At 52.5% G+C, this 24,843-nt stretch overlaps 1 protein-coding gene across 1 annotated transcript in view; it reads left to right on the forward strand.

The window, feature by feature from the left end:
- Positions 1–24,843, forward strand: part of LOC124473677 (neurexin-1a-like) — a 111,744-nt gene that overhangs the window by 16,185 nt on the left and 70,716 nt on the right. The window contains exons 2-3 of the mRNA XM_047029309.1: positions 1,402–1,431; positions 3,281–3,340. Coding sequence (XP_046885265.1) covers positions 1,402–1,431; positions 3,281–3,340 — 90 coding nt within the window. The remainder of the gene's footprint in view (positions 1–1,401; positions 1,432–3,280; positions 3,341–24,843) is intronic.

Genomic DNA, 24,843 nt, shown 5'->3' on the forward strand with positions numbered 1-24,843 from the left:
CTTTCTCTCCGCCCGGCTCGCTGGCAGAAGACTTCCCTAATGAAGGTGGGTGTGCTGTCCTCCATCTCCTTCCAGACCTGCTTCTGTGTCACATGGTTCCAGACCTGCTTCTGTGTCACATGGTTCCAGACCTGCTTCTGTGTCACATGGGTCCAGACCTGCTTCTGTGTCACATGGTTCCAGACCTGCTTCTGTGTCACATGGGTCCAGACCTGCTTCTGTGTCACATGGGTCCAGACCTGCTTCTGTGTCACATGGTTCCAGACCTGCTTCTGTGTCACATGGTTCCAGACCTGCTTCTGTGTCACATGGTTCAGTGTTCCCCTCCACACGTGTGTTGTGGTTGTGGTGTTGTTGATTCCCTCTGAACCTCACATGGCGAGAAGGATCCAAATGATTGGACCAATCTGATGCTTCCTGGTCATATAATAGCTGTGGTGTAATTGTTTCTCTAATGCAGATCTTGAAACCGGCTTTTACCAATGCTGGTGTGAGAATGGACCGCTTAATTGGGTATATTGTTTTCACTTTAACAAAATGTGTTCAATTGACGGTTGAAACATCCTGACAGGATTGTTATGTAATTGCTCTGGTTAACAAGAATGTCGAAGTACACTTCCTGTGTAAGTCGAGAACACATGTCACTTCCTGTGTGAGCCAAGGACACATGTCACTTCCTGTGTGAGCCGAGGACATATGTCACTTCCTGTGTGAGCCGAGGACACGGCACTGCCTCCTGTAGCAAGTGTGATACTCTTCATACCAGGGAACTGGCGTTTCCCTACTGTGTCACCTGACCAAGTGCTAAGTGAGTCAGGTGCAGCCTGTGGTGAGCAGCAGAGGGTCCGTAGTCCCTCCAAGGGTTGAAGGTTCTGTAATACATTATTAGGATTAGTTTAGTATTCGTTTTTTCATTTTTTCAAAATATGCATTTTACACTTCTCATGTATTTAGCAGTATTTCAAAATCTTGATCTGAAACTGGGTAAATAAGCGTAAGTAAATCTGCATTGGAGACATTTTAATTGCATTCATTGTAGGAATGTTAATTCTAGTCCGAACAATGTTAGTCGGTAAATTGTGTTTCTGTGCATCCATGGACTTCTGGATGGGAGGGGCTACCCTGGTGCTGGGTGGCTAGCTGTGGGGTGGGTGGGCGGGCCTGTTGAAGAATCTAACTGCATCGTTCCTCCTCAGTAAGTTTGGCTGATGAAGCATAGCAACCAGTGGGTTGAGTCCATGCTTCTCTCCCCCGTCTCTCCGACCTCTCACTCCTCGCACCCCCTCCTTCCTCTCACTCCCCCCAACTTCAAGACATCTGCCCTCAGACAGATGACTGTGTCTATGACCCTGACCCCCTGACCCCTGACCTCTGCTGACTGTGCTCTTGTTTTCCTTTAAGGTCTGGCGCACCTGATGATGGGCGACCAAGGTATGTTCCTCCTCCTCCTCCTCCTCCTCCTCCTCCTCCTTCTCCTCGTCCTCGTCCTCGTCCTCGTCCTCCTCGTCCTCGTCCTCGTCCTCGTCCTCCTCCTCCCTCCCTCGTCCTTCCTCCACACTCTCTTCCTGGCTGCTGTGGTGTTTAGGCTCCCATTAAACCTGCTGGCTCTGGATGTCTATCACTATAGCTAATTCTACTGATCACTCACTCTTCTGTTTTCAACTACTTTTTTAATGTTTCAAATACTGTAAATACATACTGTCATATTCTAAGGTTACTGAAGACATGTTTTAGTGTAACTAATGTAACTGCAGTCATTTTGTAGTGTAGCTACAGTGTAACTACTGTCATGTCGTAGTGTAGCTACAGTGTTACTACGGTCATATTGTAGTATAGCTAAAGTGTAACTACAGATATGTTGTGTAACTACAGTGATGTTGTAGTGTAGCTACAATGTAGTTGCAGTAATGTTGTAGTGTAGCTACAGTGTAACTACAATCATGTTGTAATGCAGCCACAGTAATGTTACAGTGTAGCTAAAGTGTAACTACATCCATGTTGTAGTGTAACTACAATCATGTTGTAGTAACTACAGTCGTGTTTTAGTGTAACGACAGTCATGTGTAGCTACATTATATCTACAGTCATATAGTAGTGTAGCTGCAGTGTGGTTCTTGCTGCCTGCACTTGTAAGGGGGCGAGGCTTCTGCTTGACGGACAGCGTCACCATGGTAGCTGCATGTTCCTATCAGCCTGGATGATCCACATTCCCAGCATGCATCTCTGCAGCAGATCAAATATGTCTTCCCCCACCCCATCTCATCTCTCCCATCCTTGCTGTCATCTCTCTCTCTCTCTCTCAGCTGTATTCAGGCCTCTCTCTCGCTCTCAGTTTCACTTTCATATCCTCTTCTCTGTGTCTTCTCTCTCTGTGTCTGTGTCTGTGTCTCGCTCTCTCTCTCTCAGGTCTATATAGGCCTCTCTCTCAGCTCTATACAGGCCCCTCTCTCTCTCCTCAGCTCTATACAGGCCCAGCATGCCTTCAGCTCTGTGCTGCTTTTGATTAAGACGTGTCTCTCCTCTCTCTGTTACTGCTCTTCTATACCCTCTGTCCCACTTCTGTCCTCACTGTATTCCCTCTCCTCTCTCTTTTCCTCCTCATTTCCTCTCTCCCCTTCTTTCTTTTATCTGGAACTGCTTTCTCCATGGACCATTCCATCCAACCTCATAGGTCAAACTAAAGGTATTAACTGCTTCTCCATGTCTCCATCCCTGTGGTGCTGCTTGCGCCATCTAATGCTGTTCAGTAGCATAAAGGGCAAAGGGCCAGATATAGATGTGTTCTGTATGTGTCTTATGGTGTGTGATGGTGCTCAAGGTAAGTGTGCTGGCTTGGCTGTGGGCTCTGATGCTAGGGTGAAGGGTGTCTGCTGCCTGCATGGGGAACCAGGGTAACCAGCTCTGGCCGCTCTCTGGCCGCTGGCCTGCTGACGGCTACCCAGCCCCACTGCACGGTAACGCCTTTCCTTGTGTTTTACATTGTGGAGGCTGTGGGCCCTGGGGGGCCTTACCTGGGAGTCTGGGGGGGCCTTACCTGGGAGTCTGGGGGGGCCTTACCTGGGAGTCTGGGGGGGCCTTACCTGGGAGTCTGGGGGGGCTTTACCTGGGAGTCTGGGGGGGCCTTATATGGGAGACCTGGGACCTCTCTCCCCCTTGGTCCTCCTTGGATGTGTATCTGGAGGCAGGTCCCCCTGGCTACAACCTCCTGGGAGGCAGGTCTCCCTGGCCCCAGTCTCCTGGGAGGCAGGTCTTCCTGACTGTTGGTTTGACTCTCCCTCAGGCTCTGGGCCGGGTCCTGGAGGAGGCGGCTGGCGACTCAGATCTCTGCTGAGCATTTCAGGTAAACATTCCTTCCTCTGAGGTCACAGGTCATGTCTGTGTTGTGCTGGCTTTGGCTGCTTTCTCTACAGTCGTGGCTGCGTGGAACACTTGAATGACACTTGCATTACTGGTCATTTATTCATTCATAAACGTTTCAAAGCTTTAAAATATACATTTGTTTTATTATAGACCCAAAGTACTGAATAGCTTACTTGCTATTGTGACATTCAAGTGTTCCAATTACATTTTCAACGCACTCCTCTGTGCTGCAGTGTCATGTTAGCCTTGAGACATTGGACATTGTTTACAAGAGCGAGGACAGGGCCTCACTTAGCCTTCAGAATGCATGATCTCATGGTGCAACACACACCATCCACACGGGTCATATGGACACGGAACGTCACAAGGTAAGTTCACATTCAGCACTCCCTGTTTGGACAGTTGGTCTTCACCTGGCCTTGTGTCTACAACGCCACGGTCAGCATTCCCTGATGCAATCCACACATCACTATGGAGATGATGAACAAGCAGCAGGTGTTTCCACTGCAATACCATTAACACAGTGTTCATAAAACACATTAGAGGACTTCCCTCCTGTTGGGGAATCACAGCTCGTCCTCTCGTCTCTGGAACAGGAAGAGGACAGATTCATTTGCAGATACGTTTTAAACGGACTTAGGCCTTGACCTGAATACAGGACTGTCCCTGCACAGGTAAGTGGTGTTTACTGGTCCTCTCTGGGGTGCAGGCTGGCTGGCTGGGTGCTGGTCCTCTCTGGGGTGGAGGCTGGCTGGGTGGGTGCTGGTCCTGTCTGGGGTGCAGGCTGGGTGGGTGCTGGTCCTGTCTGAGGTGCAGGCTGGCTGGCTGGGTGCTGGTCCTGTCTGGGGTGTAGGCTGGCTGGGTGGGTGCTGGTCCTGTCTGGGGTGCAGGCTGGCTGGGTGCTGGTCCTCTCTGGGGTGCAGGCTGGCTGGCTGGGTGCTGGTCCTGTCTGGGGTGTAGGCTGGCTGGATGCTGGTCCTGTCTGGGGTGCAGGCTGGCTGGCTGGGTGCTGGTCCTCTCTGGGGTGTAGGCTGGCTGGGTGGGTGCTGGTCCTGTCTGGGGTGCAGGCTGGGTGGGTGCTGGTCCTGTCTGGGGTGTAGGCTGGCTGGATGCTGGTCCTGTCTGGGGTGCAGGCTGGCTGGCTGGGTGCTGGTCCTCTCTGGGGTGGAGGCTGGCTGGGTGGGTGCTGGTCCTGTCTGGGGTGCAGGCTGGGTGGGTGCTGGTCCTGTCTGGGGTGCAGGCTGGCTGGCTGGGTGCTGGTCCTGTCTGGGGTGTAGGCTGGCTGGGTGGGTGCTGGTCCTGTCTGGGGTGCAGGCTGGCTGGGTGCTGGTCCTCTCTGGGGTGCAGGCTGGCTGGCTGGGTGCTGGTCCTGTCTGGGGTGCAGGCTGGCTGGCTGGGTGCTGGTCTTCTCTGGGGTGCAGGCTGGCTGGATGCTGGTCCTCTCTGGGGTGCAGGCTGGCTGGGTGCTGGTCCTCTCTGGGGTGCAGGCTGGCTGGGTGCTGGTCCTGTCTGGGGTGCAGGCTGGCTGGGTGCTGGTCCTGTCTGGGGTGCAGGCTGGCTGGGTGCTGGTCCTGTCTGGGGTGCAGGCTGGCTGGGTGGGTGCTGGTCCTCTCTGGGGTGGAGGCTGGCTGGGTGGGTGCTGGTCCTGTCTGGGGTGCAGGCTGGCTGGGTGGGTGCTGGTCCTGTCTGGGGTGCAGGCTGGCTGGGTGGGTGCTGGTCCTGTCTGGGGTGCAGGCTGGCTAGGTGCTGGTCGTCTCTGGGGTGCAGGCTGGCTGGGTGGGGTAAAGGAAGGTTTCCGACGACACTGTATTTCTAGATTGATACGATTTGCCGGATTGATACAAATTATATATCTGAATATTACAGCACGAAACCGGTGGGGTGCAGGCTGGCTGGGTGGGTGCTGGGTGCTGGTGCTGGTCCTGTCTGGGGTGTTGGTCCTGTCTGGGATGCTGGCTGGGTGGGTGCTGGTCTGGGGTGCAGGCTGCTGGCTGGGTGCTGGGTGCTGGTCCTGTCTGGGTTGCTGGTCCAGTCTGGGGTGTTGGTCCGGTCTGGGGTGCAGGCTGGGTGGGTGCTGGTCTGGGGTGCAGGCTGCTGGCTGGGTGCTGGCTGGCTGGGTGCTGGGTGCTGGTCCAGTTTGGGGTGCTGGTCCGGTCTGGGGTGCTGGTCCAGTCTGGGGTGCAGGCTGCTGGCTGGGTGCTGGCTGGCTGGGTGCTGGTCCAGTTTGGGGTGCTGGTCCGGTCTGGGGTGCTGGTCCGGTCTGGGGTGCAGGCTGGCTGGGTGGGTGCTGGTCCTGTTTGGGGTGGAGGCTGGGTTCTGGACCTTTTAGAGCGTGGTAGATATGGATTTAGTGTTAGTAGCAGCATGTCCCTCTTGTTATGCAAGGAGTCACTGTGTCTATAGAGAGACTTGGACTGTGACTGAAAGTGGGACTGATGGTCTGCCTGCTAGCTGGTTGTCTCTGGTCTGGCTGGTCGTGTCTCTGGCCTGGCTGGTCATGTCTCTGGTCTGGCTGGTCGTGTCTCTGGTCTGGCTGGTCGTGTGTCTGGTCTGGCTGGTCGTGTCTCTGGTCTGGCTGGTCGTGTCTCTGGCCTGGCTGGTCGTGTCTCTGGTCTGACTGGTCGTGTCTCTGGGCTGGCTGGTTGTGTCTCTGGTCTGGTTGGTCGTGTGTCTGGCCTGGCTGGTCCTGTCTCTGGGCTGGCTGGTTGTGTCTCTGGTCTGGCTGGTCGTGTGTCTGGCCTGGCGGGTCCTGTCTCTGGGCTGGCTGGTCGTGTCTCTAGTCTGGCTGGTCGTGTCTCTGGGCTGGCTGGTCCCTCCGCAGGCAGGGCAGGCTTCATCCACGGTAACTCTGGACTATTTTCCTAGTTCCTCAGTTTTCTCAGGCTTGTAGTTTGTCCTTGTAGTGAAGCAGTACAGTGGTAAAGGATGAAAAAGGAAATTAACACATGCTTTCTCAATACAGAGTCTAAACTTCTGCCTACACCAACATGTACTCCTGAGCCTTTCTTAATATTTAAGATGTGACCATTGTGAGTTGTTCTCTGAAGTAACGTGGTTTTTGTTTCATAAGCGGTTCTCAGTGGAGAGCAGGTTGGAGGCTGTCCTGGGGCAGCATATTGCGTGCGGTCCGCAGATGCCAGTGTTCCTGTGCCAGGGTGCAGGCCTGCGCGGGCAGAAGGCCCTCTGTGGGGGGTGAGGGAAGAGAGCTGACGAGGCACCAAACTGACAACACTGTTTCTAATTCCGGTGCCTTGTGTGTCCTCGGTCTCAGGCAGTTTGTTCTCACACACACACACACACACACACACAGACTCACACCAGGCAGGGCTTCTGCTGAGCTCTGAACACACAGCATGTTGTTACGACACACTAACAAAATGGCCGCCACACGTTGTCTCTGTGCGTGGGCGGGCTTCACCTCCCACGTATACACAAGAAAATAAATACATGAAATCATATTAAGGTAGGCTACTTTGATTGCATGACACGTTTCTGGGTAGCTGATAAGCATGCCGTTTATACAGCACTGTTGGGTTAGGGTTACCCTGTTGTGCAAGTTGGAATTATTTAAATCAGTTTCTTCGAAATTCATTATGTAATTACAAATAATATTCATTAAGCAGACGTTTTATTTAAAGCTGCATATAAATGGAAACACAGCGGTGTACAGTTCTGGGTTTGGGTGGTCAGAGTCACGGTCTGGATTTAACCAGCTCAGGTGGTCAGAGTCACGGTCTGGATTTAACCAGCACAGGTGGTCAGAGTCGCGGTCTGGATTTAACCAGCACAGGTGGTCAGAGTCGCGGTCTGGATTTAACCAGCACAGGTGGTCAGAGTCGCGGTCTGGATTTAACCAGCACAGTGCAAAACAACAACACCAGCGTCTGATCTTAAGCCCAACATCATAAACCGTGTTGTGGGTGCAGTCTGTTTTGCATGACTTGGAGAATCAGTTTGTTGGAAGAGGTATTGGGTGTAACATGGTGTTAATATCAGCCTCTCCCGGTTCATCCAGCAACAGGACACAATCCAGAAACTCATTGTACACAGCATACAGCAAAGTCACAGCACAGTCAGTCACAGCACAGTCAGTCACAGCACAGTAACACCACAGTCACAATACAGTCAGTCACAGCACAGTCACACCACAGTCACAGCACAGTGACAGCACAGTCACACCACAGTCACAGCACAGTCAGTCACAGCACAGTCAGTCACACCACAGTCACAGCACAGCCACACCACAGCACAGTAACACCAGTCACACATTAACACCACAGTCACACCACAGTCACACCACAGCCACAGCACAGCCACAGCACAGCCACAGCACAGTCACTCCCGTAACTTCTGTTTATCTCAGTCATTCATGAGTGAGTGTGTCTGAGGACTTCTGACCAGTACAGACTCTGCCAGGCAAGTCATTTGTTTGGCGCAATTGAAGCTAAAATATACAGAGAATTTTATCTCCATCTCTAACCTACTTTCACATCCTCCTCTCTGTCTCTCTGTCTCTGTGTGTGTGTGCATCTTCTGGGTCCTGCTCAGATGTACGGCCAGGCTTCAAAGTGGAGGGAGGGAGAAAGAGAGACTCTTTTTGTGTGTTTTCTATTCTAACACAATACCGCTGCTTGAAGCCTGAATAAAGCAGAGGAAGGGCTCTGAGTCTTGGGTTAGGGTTAGCCAGGAGGTGTGGATCCTGCTACCTGAGGAGGGGAGTGGGCTGTCTTATATCGTACTAGCTGAGGGGGTGAGGAGAGGAGGTGTGGGTTAGGGTTAGAGAAGATGTGGGGTGAGGAGAGGAGGTGTGGGTTAGGGTTAGGGTTAGAGAAGATGTGGGGTGAGGAGAGGAGGTGTGGGTTAGGGTTAGAGAAGATGTGGGGTGAGGAGAGGAGGTGTGGGTTAGGGTTAGGGTTAGAGAAGATGTGGGGTGAGGAGAGGAGGTGTGGGTTAGGGTTAGAGAAGATGTGGGGTGAGGAGAGGAGGTGTGGGTTAGGGTTAGAGAAGATGTGGGGTGAGGAGAGGAGGTGTGGGTTAGGGTTAGGGTTAGAGAAGATGTGGGGTGAGGAGAGGAGGTGTGGGTTAGGGTTAGAGAAGATGTGGGGTGAGGAGAGGAGGTGTGGGTTAGGGTTAGAGAAGATGTGGGGTGAGGAGAGGAGGTGTGGGTTAGGGTTAGAGAAGATGTGGGGTGAGGAGAGGAGGTGTGGGTTAGGGTTAGGGTTAGAGAAGATGTGGGGTGAGGAGAGGAGGTGTGGGTTAGGGTTAGGGTTAGAGAAGATGTGGGTGAGGAGAGGAGGTGTGGGTTAGGGTTAGAGAAGATGTGGGTGAGGAGAGGAGGTGTGGGTTAGGGTTAGAGAAGATGTGGGTGAGGAGAGGAGGTGTGGGTTAGGGTTAGAGAAGATGTGGGGTGAGGAGAGGAGGTGTGGGTTAGGGTTAGAGAAGATGTGGGGTGAGGAGAGGAGGTTTGGGTTAGGGTTAGGGTTAGAGAAGATGTGGGGTGAGGAGAGGAGGTGTGGGTTAGGGTTAGGGTTAGAGAAGATGTGGGGTGAGGAGAGGAGGTGTGGGTTAGGGTTAGGGTTAGAGAAGATGTGGGTGAGGAGAGGAGGTGTGGGTTAGGGTTAGAGAAGATGTGGGGTGAGGAGAGGAGGTGTGGGTTAGGGTTAGGGTTAGAGAAGATGTGGGGTGAGGAGAGGAGGTGTGGGTTAGGGTTAGAGAAGATGTGGGGTGAGGAGAGGAGGTGTGGGTTAGGGTTAGAGAAGATGTGGGGTGAGGAGAGGAGGTGTGGGTTAGGGTTAGAGAAGATGTGGGGTGAGGAGAGGAGGTGTGGGTTAGGGTTAGGGTTAGAGAAGATGTGGGGTGAGGAGAGGAGGTGTGGATTAGGGTTAGAGAAGATGTGGGGTGAGGAGAGGAGGTGTGGGTTAGGGTTAGGGTTAGAGAAGATGTGGGGTGAGGAGAGGAGGTGTGGGTTAGGGTTAGGGTTAGAGAAGATGTGGGGTGAGGAGAGGAGGTGTGGGTTAGGGTTAGAGAAGATGTGGGGTGAGGAGAGGAGGTGTGGGTTAGGGTTAGGGTTAGAGAAGATGTGGGGTGAGGAGAGGTGTGGGTTAGGGTTAGGGTTAGAGAAGATGTGGGGTGAGGAGAGGAGGTGTGGGTTAGGGTTAGGGTTAGAGAAGATGTGGGGTGAGGACAGGAGGTGTGGTTAGGGTTAGGGTTAGAGAAGATGTGAGGTGAGGAGAGGAGGTGTGGGTTAGGGTTAGAGAAGATGTGGGGTGAGGAGAGGAGGTGTGGGTTAGGGTTAGAGAAGATGTGGGGTGAGGAGAGGAGGTGTGGGTTAGGGTTAGAGAAGATGTGGGGTGAGGAGAGGAGGTGTGGGTTAGGGAAGATGTGGGGTGAGGAGAGGAGGTGTGGGTTAGGGTTAGAGAAGATGTGGGGTGAGGACAGGAGGTGTGGGTTAGGGTTAGGGTTAGAGAAGATGTGGGGTGAGGAGAGGAGGTGTGGGTTAGGGTTAGAGAAGATGTGGGGTGAGGAGAGGAGGTGTGGGTTAGGGTTAGGGTTAGAGAAGATGTGGGGTGAGGAGAGGAGGTGTGGGTTAGGGTTAGGGTTAGAGAAGATGTGGGGTGAGGAGAGGAGGTGTGGGTTAGGGTTAGAGAATATGTGGGGTGAGGAGAGGTGTGGGTTAGGGTTAGGGTTAGAGAAGATGTGGGGTGAGGAGAGGAGGTGTGGGTTAGGGTTAGGGTTAGAGAAGATGTGAGGTGAGGAGAGGAGGTGTGGGTTAGGGTTAGAGAAGATGTGGGGTGAGGAGAGGAGGTGTGGGTTAGGGTTAGAGAAGATGTGGGGTGAGGAGAGGGGGTGTGGGTTAGGGTTAGAGAAGATGTGGGGTGAGGAGAGGAGGTGTGGGTTAGGGTTAGAGAAGATGTGGGGTGAGGAGAGGAGGTGTGGGTTAGGGTTAGGGTTAGAGAAGATGTGGGGTGAGGAGAGGAGGTGTGGGTTAGGGTTAGGGTTAGAGAAGATGTGGGGTAAGGAGAGGAGGTGTGGGTTAGGGTTAGAGAAGATGTGGGGTGAGGAGAGGAGGTGTGGGTTAGGGTTAGGGTTAGAGAAGATGTGAGGTGAGGAGAGGAGGTGTGGGTTAGGGTTAGAGAAGATGTGGGGTGAGGAGAGGAGGTGTGGGTTAGGGTTAGAGAAGATGTGGGGTGAGGAGAGGGGGTGTGGGTTAGGGTTAGAGAAGATGTGGGGTGAGGAGAGGAGGTGTGGGTTAGGGTTAGAGAAGATGTGGGGTGAGGAGAGGAGGTGTGGGTTAGGGTTAGGGTTAGAGAAGATGTGGGGTGAGGAGAGGAGGTGTGGGTTAGGGTTAGGGTTAGAGAAGATGTGGGGTAAGGAGAGGAGGTGTGGGTTAGGGTTAGGGTTAGAGAAGATGTGGGGTGAGGAGAGGAGGTGTGGGTTAGGGTTAGGGTTAGAGAAGATGTGGGGTAAGGAGAGGAGGTGTGGGTTAGGGTTAGAGAAGATGTGGGGTGAGGAGAGGAGGTGTGGGTTAGGGTTAGAGAAGATGTGGGGTGAGGAGAGGAGGTGTGGGTTAGGGTTAGAGAAGATGTGGGGTGAGGAGAGGAGGTGTGGGTTAGGGTTAGGGTTAGAGAAGATGTGGGGTGAGGAGAGGAGGTGTGGGTTAGGGTTAGGGTTAGAGAAGATGTGGGGTGAGGAGAGGAGGTGTGGGTTAGGGTTAGAGAAGATGTGGGGTGAGGAGAGGAGGTGTGGGTTAGGGTTAGGGTTAGAGAAGATGTGGGGTGAGGAGAGGTGTGGGTTAGGGTTAGGGTTAGAGAAGATGTGGGGTGAGGAGAGGAGGTGTGGGTTAGGGTTAGGGTTAGAGAAGATGTGGGGTGAGGACAGGAGGTGTGGTTAGGGTTAGGGTTAGAGAAGATGTGAGGTGAGGAGGTGTGGGTTAGGGTTAGAGAAGATGTGGGGTGAGGAGAGGAGGTGTGGGTTAGGGTTAGAGAAGATGTGGGGTGAGGAGAGGAGGTGTGGGTTAGGGTTAGAGAAGATGTGGGGTGAGGAGAGGAGGTGTGGGTTAGGGAAGATGTGGGGTGAGGAGTGGAGGTGTGGGTTAGGGTTAGAGAAGATGTGGGGTGAGGACAGGAGGTGTGGGTTAGGGTTAGGGTTAGAGAAGATGTGGGGTGAGGAGAGGAGGTGTGGGTTAGGGTTAGAGAAGATGTGGGGTGAGGAGAGGAGGTGTGGGTTAGGGTTAGGGTTAGAGAAGATGTGGGGTGAGGAGAGGAGGTGTGGGTTAGGGTTAGGGTTAGAGAAGATGTGGGGTGAGGAGAGGAGGTGTGGGTTAGGGTTAGAGAATATGTGGGGTGAGGAGAGGTGTGGGTTAGGGTTAGAGAAGATGTGGGGTGAGGAGAGGAGGTGTGGGTTAGGGTTAGAGAAGATGTGGGGTGAGGAGAGGAGGTGTGGGTTAGGGTTAGAGAAGATGTGGGGTGAGGAGAGGAGGTGTGGGTTAGGGTTAGAGAAGATGTGGGGTGAGGAGAGGAGGTGTGGGTTAGGGTTAGAGAAGATGTGGGGTGAGGAGAGGAGGTGTGGGTTAGGGTTAGAGAAGATGTGGGGTGAGGACAGGAGGTGTGGGTTAGGGTTAGGGTTAGGGTTAGAGAAGATGTGGGGTGAGGAGAGGAGGTGTGGGTTAGGGTTAGAGAAGATGTGGGGTGAGGAGAGGAGGTGTGGGTTAGGGTTAGGGTTAGAGAAGATGTGGGGTGAGGAGAGGAGGTGTGGGTTAGGGTTAGAGAAGATGTGGGGTGAGGAGAGGAGGTTTGGGTTAGGGTTAGGGTTAGAGAAGATGTGGGGTGAGGAGAGGAGGTGTGGGTTAGGGTTAGGGTTAGAGAAGATGTGGGGTGAGGAGAGGAGGTGTGGGTTAGGGTTAGGGTTAGAGAAGATGTGGGTGAGGAGAGGAGGTGTGGGTTAGGGTTAGAGAAGATGTGGGGTGAGGAGAGGAGGTGTGGGTTAGGGTTAGGGTTAGAGAAGATGTGGGGTGAGGAGAGGAGGTGTGGGTTAGGGTTAGAGAAGATGTGGGGTGAGGAGAGGAGGTGTGGGTTAGGGTTAGAGAAGATGTGGGGTGAGGAGAGGAGGTGTGGGTTAGGGTTAGAGAAGATGTGGGGTGAGGAGAGGAGGTGTGGGTTAGGGTTAGGGTTAGAGAAGATGTGGGGTGAGGAGAGGAGGTGTGGGTTAGGGTTAGAGAAGATGTGGGGTGAGGAGAGGAGGTGTGGGTTAGGGTTAGGGTTAGAGAAGATGTGGGGTGAGGAGAGGAGGTGTGGGTTAGGGTTAGGGTTAGAGAAGATGTGGGGTGAGGAGAGGAGGTGTGGGTTAGGGTTAGAGAAGATGTGGGGTGAGGAGAGGAGGTGTGGGTTAGGGTTAGGGTTAGAGAAGATGTGGGGTGAGGAGAGGTGTGGGTTAGGGTTAGGGTTAGAGAAGATGTGGGGTGAGGAGAGGAGGTGTGGGTTAGGGTTAGGGTTAGAGAAGATGTGGGGTGAGGACAGGAGGTGTGGTTAGGGTTAGAGAAGATGTGAGGTGAGGAGAGGAGGTGTGGGTTAGGGTTAGAGAAGATGTGGGGTGAGGAGAGGAGGTGTGGGTTAGGGTTAGAGAAGATGTGGGGTGAGGAGAGGAGGTGTGGGTTAGGGTTAGAGAAGATGTGGGGTGAGGAGAGGAGGTGTGGGTTAGGGTTAGAGAAGATGTGGGGTGAGGAGAGGGGGTGTGGGTTAGGGTTAGAGAAGATGTGGGGTGAGGAGAGGAGGTGTGGGTTAGGGTTAGAGAAGATGTGGGGTGAGGAGAGGAGGTGTGGGTTAGGGTTAGGGTTAGAGAAGATGTGGGGTGAGGAGAGGAGGTGTGGGTTAGGGTTAGGGTTAGAGAAGATGTGGGGTAAGGAGAGGAGGTGTGGGTTAGGGTTAGGGTTAGAGAAGATGTGGGGTGAGGAGAGGAGGTGTGGGTTAGGGTTAGGGTTAGAGAAGATGTGGGGTAAGGAGAGGAGGTGTGGGTTAGGGTTAGAGAAGATGTGGGGTGAGGAGAGGAGGTGTGGGTTAGGGTTAGAGAAGATGTGGGGTGAGGAGAGGAGGTGTGGGTTAGGGTTAGAGAAGATGTGGGGTGAGGAGAGGAGGTGTGGGTTAGGGTTAGGGTTAGAGAAGATGTGGGGTGAGGAGAGGAGGTGTGGGTTAGGGTTAGGGTTAGAGAAGATGTGGGGTGAGGAGAGGAGGTGTGGGTTAGGGTTAGAGAAGATGTGGGGTGAGGAGAGGAGGTGTGGGTTAGGGTTAGGGTTAGAGAAGATGTGGGGTGAGGAGAGGAGGTGTGGGTTAGGGTTAGGGTTAGAGAAGATGTGGGGTAAGGAGAGGAGGTGTGGGTTAGGGTTAGGGTTAGAGAAGATGTGGGGTGAAGAGAGGAGGTGTGGGTTAGGGTTAGGGTTAGAGAAGATGTGGGGTAAGGAGAGGAGGTGTGGGTTAGGGTTAGAGAAGATGTGGGGTGAGGAGAGGAGGTGTGGGTTAGGGTTAGAGAAGATGTGGGGTGAGGAGAGGAGGTGTGGGTTAGGGTTAGAGAAGATGTGGGGTGAGGAGAGGAGGTGTGGGTTAGGGTTAGGGTTAGAGAAGATGTGGGGTGAGGAGAGGAGGTGTGGGTTAGGGTTAGGGTTAGAGAAGATGTGGGGTGAGGAGAGGAGGTGTGGGTTAGGGTTAGGGTTAGAGAAGATGTGGGGTGAGGAGAGGAGGTGTGGGTTAGGATTAGGGTTAGAGAAGATGTGGGGTGAGGAGAGGAGGTGTGGGTCAGGGTTAGGGTTAGAGAAGATGTGGGGTGAGGAGAGGAGGTGTGGGTTAGGGTTAGAGAAGATGTGGGGTAAGGAGAGGAGGTGTGGGTTAGGGTTAGGGTTAGAGAAGATGTGGGGTGAGGAGAGGAGGTGTGGGTTAGGGTTAGAGAAGATGTGGGGTGAGGAGAGGAGGTGTGGGTTAGGGTTAGAGAAGATGTGGGGTGAGGAGAGGAGGTGTGGGTTAGGGTTAGGGTTAGAGAAGATATGGGGTGAGGAGAGGAGGTGTGGGTTAGGGTTAGGGTTAGAGAAGATGTGGGGTGAGGAGAGGAGGTGTGGGGTAAGGAGAGGAGGTGTGGGTTAGGGTTAGGGTTAGAGAAGATGTGGGGTGAGGAGTTGATGGTGAGTTTTGGTTTGTGAAAAGCCTCAAAAGAAAGGACATTCTAATGACCACTGCAACCTGTCAGGAATATTAATCTATCAAGCATTGCACAGTCAGTCGGTGAACAAGTTTAAGAAAGCTTTGTTGCCTGCGGCCGGCCCACAAGGAGACAAAAACATCACACGCCATTGTGCTACAAAGTTTGCCTGCTAGCATGTTGTGCTAGCTAGCTATTTAAGCAGCCCTGCTCTTTACAGTCATTGGTTAAGACAAAGGCATGCAAATGTCCCATGGCTCTTCCTCATTGGCTTCTTGCATAGACCTGGCGCGCGCGTGTGCTTGCGTGTTTACGACATCAACCCTGATTGAAACACAACAGGATCTCTGGTTCTGGGGTTGTAAAAGCTCCCTCACATTAGGTGTCAACAAATGGTCACTAGCCTTTTTGTCTCCACCTATAGTCTTTGTCACACAGCATCTCCTTAAAACAACCAAACCCCCCTCTTCTTAGTCCTCAGCCCCAAGATGAGGGTCTTGTATGTTTACCCAGAGTTCAGATTTGGGGTAGGCCTCTCTTTGCACCCAAGGAATGCTGAACATAGAATCATTCTTATACAGGATAAATGTGTTACATCTTCAATTTTTCCAACTCAACCCTAACTCCACAAATGCACAAACGTGCTTGTAGATAATCATAGCTCCAGCGCTGTAACAGATGTCATAGCTGTGGACTGGAATACACCTCACTATCTGATTTATTGTCAAGTAAGTTACACAAATGAGGAATCTGCTGTGGTAGTTTATGTTTTGTGTGATGGTAGATGTAGGATTGTAGTGGTTATTTGGATTTCCTTTTAGGAGAGACACAGTAAGAGGAACGGACAGAGCTGGTGGTGGTATAAGTCCGATCCTGTTGCCTTAATTCAGCTCTTCGGCTTAAATGGAAAATAATGAAAAAAAAAATATATATATATAATGACAAATTTGACATATTACAATATCTCATATTTGAAACCTTTTTGTGGCACAAAGGCGATTAGCATTTGTAACCTTTCACAGCTCGTATCTTTTTGAGTACAAGACAAGCAGTAGCTGCCAGAGTGATTAAAGTTCAGCTGTGTCTGTTCTGCTGTTTCCATCCCCAGGCATTCTGGCTGGATTACACTGTCATCACTGACCACGGCAGGCTTTAGCTTAAGTATGCATTCAAAATCCCCTTTTCTCCTCACACTCCTTGTTCCTGCTCAGAGGAATCCTGAAGACTCTGTCAATCCCCTCAGTTGTTCCCTGTGAGAACCATATTGCATAGGAAAGTACCTTGTTGCCCTGCTATACTGCAACCAGAATAGCAGAACCGCTTTAGACCAGCTAGATGAGGGAAGGATGCTGTACAGCATCCTTCAGGCAGAGTTCAGAGAGAAGCGGAGTGTGTCTGGGTATGTGGTTGTGAGGGTGTGTATGCATTGAGGGAGGGGGGGTATGCAGTTGTATGTGTGTGTGTGTGGTATGCGGATGTGTGTGTGTGTGTGTGTGTGGAAATTGGCTGAACGGCTGACAGACCCTGCACCGTGGGGGCTGGGATGGGCAGCTGTCGCTGGAGGAGAGGGAGACACTAATTTGCTCCGTCAGCGTTTGACATGGAGAGCAGAGCTGTGTGGGGACAGACCAACCCCAAGTAGCTGAGTGGTGGCTGGTTAGCTGAGTGGAGGCTGGTTAGCTGAGTGGTGGCTGGTTAGCTGAGTGGTGGCTGGTTAGCTGAGTGGTGGCTGGTTAGCTGAGTGGTGGCTGGTTAGCTGAGTGGTGGCTGGTTAGCGGAGTGGTGGCTGGTTAGCTGGTTAGCGGAGTGGTGGCTGGTTAGCGGAGTGGTGGCTGGTTAGCTGAGTGGTGGCTGGTTAGCTGGTTAGCTGGTTAGGGGAATGGTGGCTGGTTAGCTGAGTGGTGTCTGGTTAGCTGAGTGGTGGCTGGTTAGCTGAGTGGTGGCTGGTTAGCTGGTTAGCGGAATGGTGGCTGGTTAGCTGAGTGGTGGCTGGTTAGCTGAGTGGTGGCTGGTTAGCTGGTTAGCGGAATGGTGGCTGGTTAGCTGGTTAGCTGAGTGGTGGCTGGTTAGCTGAGTGTTAGCTGGTTAGCTGAGTGGTGGCTGGTTAGCTGGTTTGCTGAGTGGTGGCTTCAGGGGTGATTCTAGGATCAGACCATTAGGGGGACTCAGTCCCCAATGAGGATGTGACATGGATACAGTGCCTTACAAAAGTGTTAAACCCCCTTGCTAATAAATTATTAATTTCACTGGATAACAATTCATACATTTAAGTATTATTAGGCAAAATATTGAATGAATGAAAAAACGAAAAGTCCCTTTCTTCATGAACTACCAGCATCAAATGAAACGATAATGGTGTCAACAATAAATAAACATTGTTTTAGCACTAAAACTTATTTAAGATAATAATTCAATTGTATTTAATTTATAATTGTAATTTTTAGGGGTGCTGATGTAACAGACGTGGCCACACTCCGTCACAGGTCTATGGGCCGATGTTCGCCACTCGCTGGGCTCGAACAGGCCGCCTCTGACTTGCCAAGCGCGACCCCTACCAGCCACGCCAACGAAAAGCTAGCTCTTTGTTGATGCGGGTGGCCTGTTATATACTTGAGGATTCACACCCGTTACGCTGAGATGACATTTAGGTGTGCTTGAGCACCCCTAAAGAGTCTAAAATCGCCACTGGGTGGCTTGTTAGCTGCAGCTGAGTGTTAGCTGGTTAGCTGAGTGGTGGCTGGTTAGCTGAGTGTTAGCTGAGTGGTGGCTGGTTAGCTGAGTGGTGGCTGGTTAGCTGAGTGGTGGCTGGAGGCGAGGGTAAGGGAGGGGAGGAGGAGAGGGAAGAAAAGAGAGGCGAGGGTGAGGGAGGGGAGAAATGGGATGGAGAGGACGATGGAAAGGAGTGCTGAGAGAAAGACAGTAATTGAGTAGAGAGAGATCTGTTAGTCTGACAAGCCCACTCTCCAGCCTCATCACTGCTGCTCCTGGGAGGGAGAGAAAGAGAGAAGGATGGCGAAGAGGAAGAGAGGAAAGAAAGAGAGGGAGAGTGGCAGAAGGAAATGGGTCTTGTGTGGAGAGACATATGATAAGAGGTGGTTGATGGTGATGCTGGCAGAGGTGATTAATGCAGGGATTACTGGAGTGGGGAAAGGATGAGTATGGATAGAGAGAGAGAGGGAGGGGAGAGGGATGTGTCCTAATGTCCAGTCACGCAGTGTGACTTCCCATTCTACTTTAATATTCTACACAGCATTGTGTACCGACTCCCCCTCCAACACTAAAGGGGGGCGTACTTGAGAGGGAGAGAGGGAGAGAGGAAGAGAGGGAGAGAGGGAGAGAGGGAGAGAGGAAGAGAGGGAGAGAGGGAGAGAGCTGGGGTTTGCTTGTTTAAGATAGAGATACTTACTTTATTATTAAGTATCTAGGGGTACCACCTTATTATTGGGTTAGGACATTAAGGAATCCTATATTTAATATGTAGTAATCAGTCTAATCTTAAGGAATTAATTCTGAAGTGTAAAGCTGATAAAATAACATGAGGGATCAGAATACGCAAGTTAAAATGAAACACAATGATTTTGAACAGTAATGGAAATATGTTATTGGCTTTAGTAAGGGTTTGATGGGCTTACACAGTGGTTCTCAATCCTGGTCCTTATGCCCCCCTGGCCTGCATGTTTTCGATATTTCCCTGCTCCAACACACCTGATTCAAATAAATGGGTAATTATGAAGCTCAACAGAACCTTTATAACGACCCATTCATTTCAATCATGTGTGTTGGAGCAGGGAAACGTCTAAAACATGCAGGGCAGCGGGGCCTGATGACCAGGATTGACAACCACTGGGCTAACACATGAAACAAAGCATACAATGGGTCAGATGGAAAGAGCGGATGGAAAGAATCAAGGCCTTTGTCTAATAACGGGAATGTCGGTGTGTTGAAGTTGTGGGTCGAATCTCCAGCTGAACACCAGTTATCCTCGGTAACCCAGCTCTCCAGCTGAACACCAGTTATCCTCGTTAAACCCAGCTCTCCAGCTGAACACCAGTTATCCTTGGTAACCCAGCTCTCCAGCTGAACATCAGTTATCCTCGGTAACCCAGCTCTCCAGCTGAACACCAGTTATCCTCGGCAACCCGGCTCTCCAGCTGAACACCAGTTATCCTCGGTAACCCAGCTGTCCAGCTGAATACCAGTTATCCTCGGTAACCCAGCTCTCCAGTTGAACACCAGTTATCCTTGGTAACCCAGCTGTCCAGCTGAATACCAGTTATCCTCGGTAACCCAGCTCTCCAGCTGAACACCAGTTATCCTCGGTAACCCAGCTCTCCAGCTGAACACCAGTTATCCTCGGTAACCCAGCTCTCCAGCTGAATACCAGTTATCCTCGGTAACCCAGCTCTCCAGCTGAACACCAGTTATCCTCGTTAACCCAGCTCTCTCCAGGCCCCAGGTACCCCCCCCCCACACACACACACACACACACTGAGCTTTACGCTTTAGAAAAATCCAAGAACAAACTTTGAATGAGTATTTATCGATGCTCTCATCTTCAAATATATTTATATAAGGGACGAAGGGGCTGTAAATCCCTGCGTAGCTGCATAAAGTGGAAGAATAAAGAGGGGATCGATGGAGGCAGGCTGGCTGCGTCCCCGATGGAGGGAGGGAGGTGCCTCAGATCGATGAGGATGGTCGATGCTACGTTGAGACTGCAGGGATGAAATACTCGGTTTCTTGGCCCGCAGAAACAGAATCAAAGTAAAGAATGTCAGCATAGAGAAAAAAGAGGAGACCCAGATACAGGAGAGAGGGGGAGAGGGAGAGGGAGGGGGAGGGGGAGGGAGGGGGGGCAAGATGAGAGGAGGGTTAGAGAGGAGAGGGTGGTTCTAGTTTTTGATATGTAAGCATCCTGTGACATTGTTTGTAAAAAAGGACCATCATTAGATTATATTGAATTTGAGAGGCTCACCTGTACTGTGTTTCTGCTGTCCTGGGGCCTCATGTATAAAGGATTGCGCAGATTTCATACCAGAAGATGGTGTACGGCCAAAACTCAAAAAGAACCTATGCACAGAAATATTCACATGTATAAAATCGGTCGTACGCCAGGTCCTGCGCACCTTTCCTTTATAAATCACAATCAACGTGAGATTGACGCACGTGAACGAGCCACTGACCCCACCTTGCGTCCTTCCATAAATGAATATGCAGATGGACTGTAAATGCACTCTTGAGGTAATTTCTTTGTCTGAATTACGGTATTTCTTCGATTAAACGCCGCCCTCAAAAAAAAAAACGCAACACCAAAAATGAACGTTAAACTCCGCTGCGTTTATTCAAAGAAATATGGTGATTGTGAGATAGAGGTTCTGACAACCAAGTGTGGAGGCGAGAAAATGTGTCTTGTCATAAACGTACTAGTGTAAACTTTATTTTGTAATGTTTGGTGAGTTTCTGCACTTTTCAGTTAGAATTCGCCATGTTACAGAGCCAGACGACTTTGCGGACGGTCCGCACATTCTCACGTCTGCTCAAAACTTTCTGTGACGGCCCGCACATTCTCACGTCAAGTAAATCTTTATACATCACAAAGTGTGCGTGAAAACCAGCGTATGCAAGCTTTTTGTGCGTACGCAACATTCATACATGAGGCCCCTGGTGTCCATGGTGGTGTGGGTGCTGTCCTGGTGTCTCAGCTGGGAGGAGAAGGCCAGCCGCTCAGCTCCGTCACTGCTCCACCACTGCTGCTTCCTGCTAGCATGGCAGACAACAGACTACACTGTCATTGTGAATTTGGTTATTGAAACTGCCAAAGCTTCATGTTTTTTTTTGTTGTATATAAATATATAAATGTTGAAAAGGCCAAAAGTGAATGTGTTGGCAATGAGGCATGCCTGCAAATGGCAAAGCTCCCTCTGGGAAATGGAATTGTGTGTTTCCAATCGAGTGTGCCCTGGAAAATCCACGGAGGTCACTGGCAATCAGTCTCAGAGGAGTGTGCATATAGGGTCGTCCTACCATCTACTAGCATGACTCCAGAAACATGTCTTCCACAGTGAGTGGCCTCTCTCTCTCTCTCTCTCTCTCTCTCTCTCTCTCTCTCTCTCTCTCTCTCTCTCTCTCTCTCTCTCTCTCTCTCTCTCTCTCCTTGAATCTTACACGAGTACATTATTAACCTCTGACCTTTTACTTTGCTTCCTTTTTCTCCCTCCCTGCCACCACGCTCCGCCTCTCACGCTCTCGTTCACCACCCATCCTTCCCCTGACACCCTTCATTTCACCAACCTCCCACCTCTTCTCACCTCCTCCCTGCCCCGCTTCTCACCTATCCGAGCCCCCCTCCCTCCCCCGCTTTCTCACCTGTCCGAGCCCTCCTCCCTCCCTCCCTCGCTCCTCACCTATGCACACAGCCTCCCTCCCTCCCCCGCTCCTCACCTATGCACACAGCATCCCTCCCTCCCTCGCTCCTCACCTGTCCGAGCCTTCCTCCCTTACTTCCTCCCTCCCTCGATCCTCACCTGTCAGAGCCCTCCTCCCTCCCTCCCTCCCCCGCTCCTCACCTGTCCGAGCCCTCCTCCCCTCCCTCCCCCGCTCCTCACCTGTCCGAGCCCTCCTCCTCCCTCCCTCCCCCGCTCCTCACCTGTCCGAGCCCTCCTCCTCCCTCCCTCCCCCCGCTCCTCACCTGTCCGAGCCCTCCTCCTCCCTCCCTCCCCCGCTCCTCACCTGTCCGAGCCCTCCTCCTCCCTCCCTCCCCTGCTCCTCACCTGTCCGAGCCCTCCTCCTCCCTCCCTCCCCTGCTCCTCACCTATGTACACAGTCTCCCTCCCCCGCTCCTCACCTGTCCGAGCCCTCCTCCCTCCCCCGCTCCTCACCTTTCCGAGCCCTCCTCCCTCCCTCCCCCGCTCCTCACCTGTCCGAGTCCTCCTCCCTCCCCCGCTCCTCACCTTTCCGAGCCCTCCTCCCTCCCTCCCCCGCTCCTCACCGAGCCCTCCTCCCTCCCCTGCTCCTCACCTGTGTACACAGCCTCCCTCCCTCCCTGCAGACAGTGTTGGCTCAGCCCCTGGAGACCCAGGCTGGAGGTGTCATGAATCACAGCGTTGGGAATGTGACACTATTGATCAGAATAATTTGCTCCATTTTCTAATGGAGGACAGGCTTTGCAGGCTCATAAATCATGTGTGAAGGGTCTCCATTACAAAGTGCACTCTCCAGACTGGTGACTGCCCATGACTGATCACACACACCATCCATTTCTGGAAAATCATTTGTTGTTTATTTCACTGGGATATAAAGTCAGCGTGTGGTTTTCTTTGGGCAGTTGAGAACTTTTCCTGTGTTCTCACTCTTCCCCCCCCCCCCTCTCCCTTCCTCCTTTCTCTCTCTCCCTTCCTCCTCTCTCTCTCTCTCCCTTCCTCCTCTTTCTCTCTCCCTTCCTCCTCTCTCTCTCTCTCTCCCTCTCTTTCTCCCTTCCTCTTTCTCTCTCTCTCTCTCTCTTTCTCTCTCTCTCTCTCTCTCTCCCCTCCTCCTATCTCTAACTCTCTCTCTCTTAGTCATTTGATGTGGGTGTCTTGTGAATGTAAAAAAGCCAGAGGGAAAGATTTTATGTTATACAACAGTTATCCCTTTGGCTAAGGTAGAATGGTAAAAAAAATTGTGGATTACCAGTTACACCTCTGTGGTGTGTAACCTCTGCATAAACACTTCAGTTCACTATGCAGTCTCTGCTCCTCCTCTCTCCTCCTGTCCTCCTCTTCTCATTCTCTCTTTTCCTCTCCTCCTATATGCCCCTCCATCTCCTCTTCCTCTCGTCTCTCATTCTCTCTCCCCTCTGGTCCTCCCTTCTGCTCCCCTCTGCTCCTCCTCTCCTCCCCTCTTCTCTTCCTCTCTCCTCCCCTCTGCTCCTCCTCTCCTCCCTTCTTCTCTTCCTCTCTCCTCCCCTCTGCTCCTCCTCTCCTCCCCTCTTCTCTTCCTCTCTCCTCCCCTCTGCTCCTCCTCTCCTCCCCTCTTCTCTTCCTGTCTCTTCCCCTCTGCTCCTCCTCTCTCTCCCCTCTGCTCCTCCTCTCTCCTCCCCTCTGCTCCTCTCCTCCCCTCTGTTCCTCCTCTCTCCTCCCCTCTGCTCCGCTCCTCCCCTCAGCTCCTTCTATCCCCTCTCTCCTCCCCTCTGCTCCTCTCCTCCCCTCTGCTCCTCCTCTCTCCTCCCCTCTGCTCCACCTCTCCTCAGCTCCTTCTATCCCATCTCTCCTCCCCTCAGCTCCTTCTATCCCCTCTCTCCTCCCCTCTGCACCTCCTCTCTCCTCCCCTATGCTCTTTCTCTCCTCCCCTCTGTTCCTCCTCTCTCCTCCCCTCTGTTCCTCCTCTCTCCTCCCCTCTGCTCCTCCTCTCCTCCCCTCTGCTCCTCCTCTCCTCCCCTCTGCTCCTCTGCTCCTCTCCTCTCTCCTTCTCTCTCCTCCCCTCTGCTCCTCCTCTCTCCTCCCCTCTGTTCCTCCTCTCTCCTCCCATCTGCTCCTCTCCTCTCCTCCCCTCTGCTCCTCCTCTCTCCTCCTCTCTCCTCCCCTCTGCTCCTCCTCTCTCCTCCCCTCTGCTCCTCCTCTCCTCCCCTCTGCTCCTCCTCTCTCCTCCCCTCTGCTCCTCCTCTCTCCTCCCCTCTGCTCCTCCTCTCCTCCCCTCTGCTCCTCCTCTCTCCTCCTCCTCTCTCCTCCTCCTCTCTCCTCTCCTCCCCTCTGCTCCTCCTCTCTCCTCCCCTCTGCTCCTCCTCTCTCCTCCTCTCTCCTCTCCTCCCCTCTGCTCCTCCTCTCTCTTCCCCTCTGCTCCTCTGCTCCTCCTGTTTCCTGTATTTTTTCTCTCCTGCTCTCATTTTACCACCTTGAACTTGCTGCATTTGCATCACCAACACACCATAGAGAGAGACATGGGGGTTAGTTAGAGAGAGAGACAGGAGGGTTGGGTTAGAGAGAGACGGGGGCTGGGTTAGAGAGAGGGGGAGGTGGGGGAGGAGGATTGTGAAAGACAGAGATTGCATGACCCAAAGTTGATCTCCAGCTGTTGTGTCTGTGTGTGACTGGTTGTTGTGTGCGTGTGTGTGGGTGTGTGCGTGCGTGTGTGTGTGTGGGGAAGAGAGAGAGTGACTTGTTATATGTGTTACGCTTGTGGATAAAACCCCTTCAAAGCATGGCATCAAAATGGCCGCTTGGTTCTCACTAACCCTCTGTCTGTTTGTTGGCATGTTGTCACATCAGACAGAAAGGGAGCCTCGTTATCTTCCTTGTGAAAAGAGCACATTGTGTGTGTGTGGGTTAGTGTGTCTGCAGCGGTACAACACACAAGCAGCATTAGAGAAGACGGGTTTCAGGAATGAAGACACACTGTGGTTTATGCAGAACAGACCAACAGATGGAGGAGAGAGGGAGGGACGGAGGGATCAAGAGGAGAAGAGGAATGGATGTATAGGAGGGGAAAGTGTATGTGTAAAGAAGGTGCCCCCTTGCCTGGCCTCTGTACCAGGTCTGTACTAGGGTCTGTACCAGGTCTGTACCAGGGTCTGTACCAGGGTCTGTAACAGGGTCTGTACCAGGTCTGTACTAGGGTCTGTACCAGGGTCTGTACCAGGGTCTGTACCAGGATTTGTACTAGGGTCTGTAACAGGGTCTGTACCAGGGTCTGTACCAGGGTCTGTAACAGGGTCTGTACCAGGGTCTGTACCAGGTCTGTTGAGGGAGGCCAGTGGAGAGAGGGGTGAGGCAGGAGGCATGGGGCTGTCATTAGCCCTGCCATTGACAGGTCATTCAGAAAGAACCAGGAATAGAACCTCTAGAAAAGGAAGCAGAATATCTACACACTCGTGGACTGAACCTGCACAGCGTTCTAAATAGAAGATGCAGGCTGGGGAGGTGAGCTGCATGCTGGGGAGGTGAGCTGCAGGCTGGGGAGGTGAGCTGCAGGCTGGGGAGGTGAGCTGCAGGCTGGGGAGGTGAGCTGCAGGCTGGGGAGGTGAGCTGCAGGCTGGGGAGGTGAGCTGCAGGCTGGGGAGGTGAGCTGCAGGCTGGGGAGGTGAGAGAGAGGGAGGGGGGTAGAAAGAGGGGGATGGAGGGGAGTAGAGAGAGGGGGAGGGAGGGGGGTGGAAAGCGGGGGAGGGAGGGACGAGCTTCCTAACATCAGGGTTTCGGAGACTGCTGACAGGATGTTCCAGGACTATTAAAACCATTTCTCACTGTCACTGGAGTCAAGGAGCAGGGGGAAGAGAGAGAAGGGGAAGAGAGAGAGGGGGAAGAGAGAGAGAGGGGGAAGAGAGAGAGGGGG

Source organism: Hypomesus transpacificus, chromosome 11, assembly GCF_021917145.1.
Source record: "Hypomesus transpacificus isolate Combined female chromosome 11, fHypTra1, whole genome shotgun sequence".
Classification (NCBI taxonomy): domain Eukaryota; kingdom Metazoa; phylum Chordata; class Actinopteri; order Osmeriformes; family Osmeridae; genus Hypomesus; species Hypomesus transpacificus.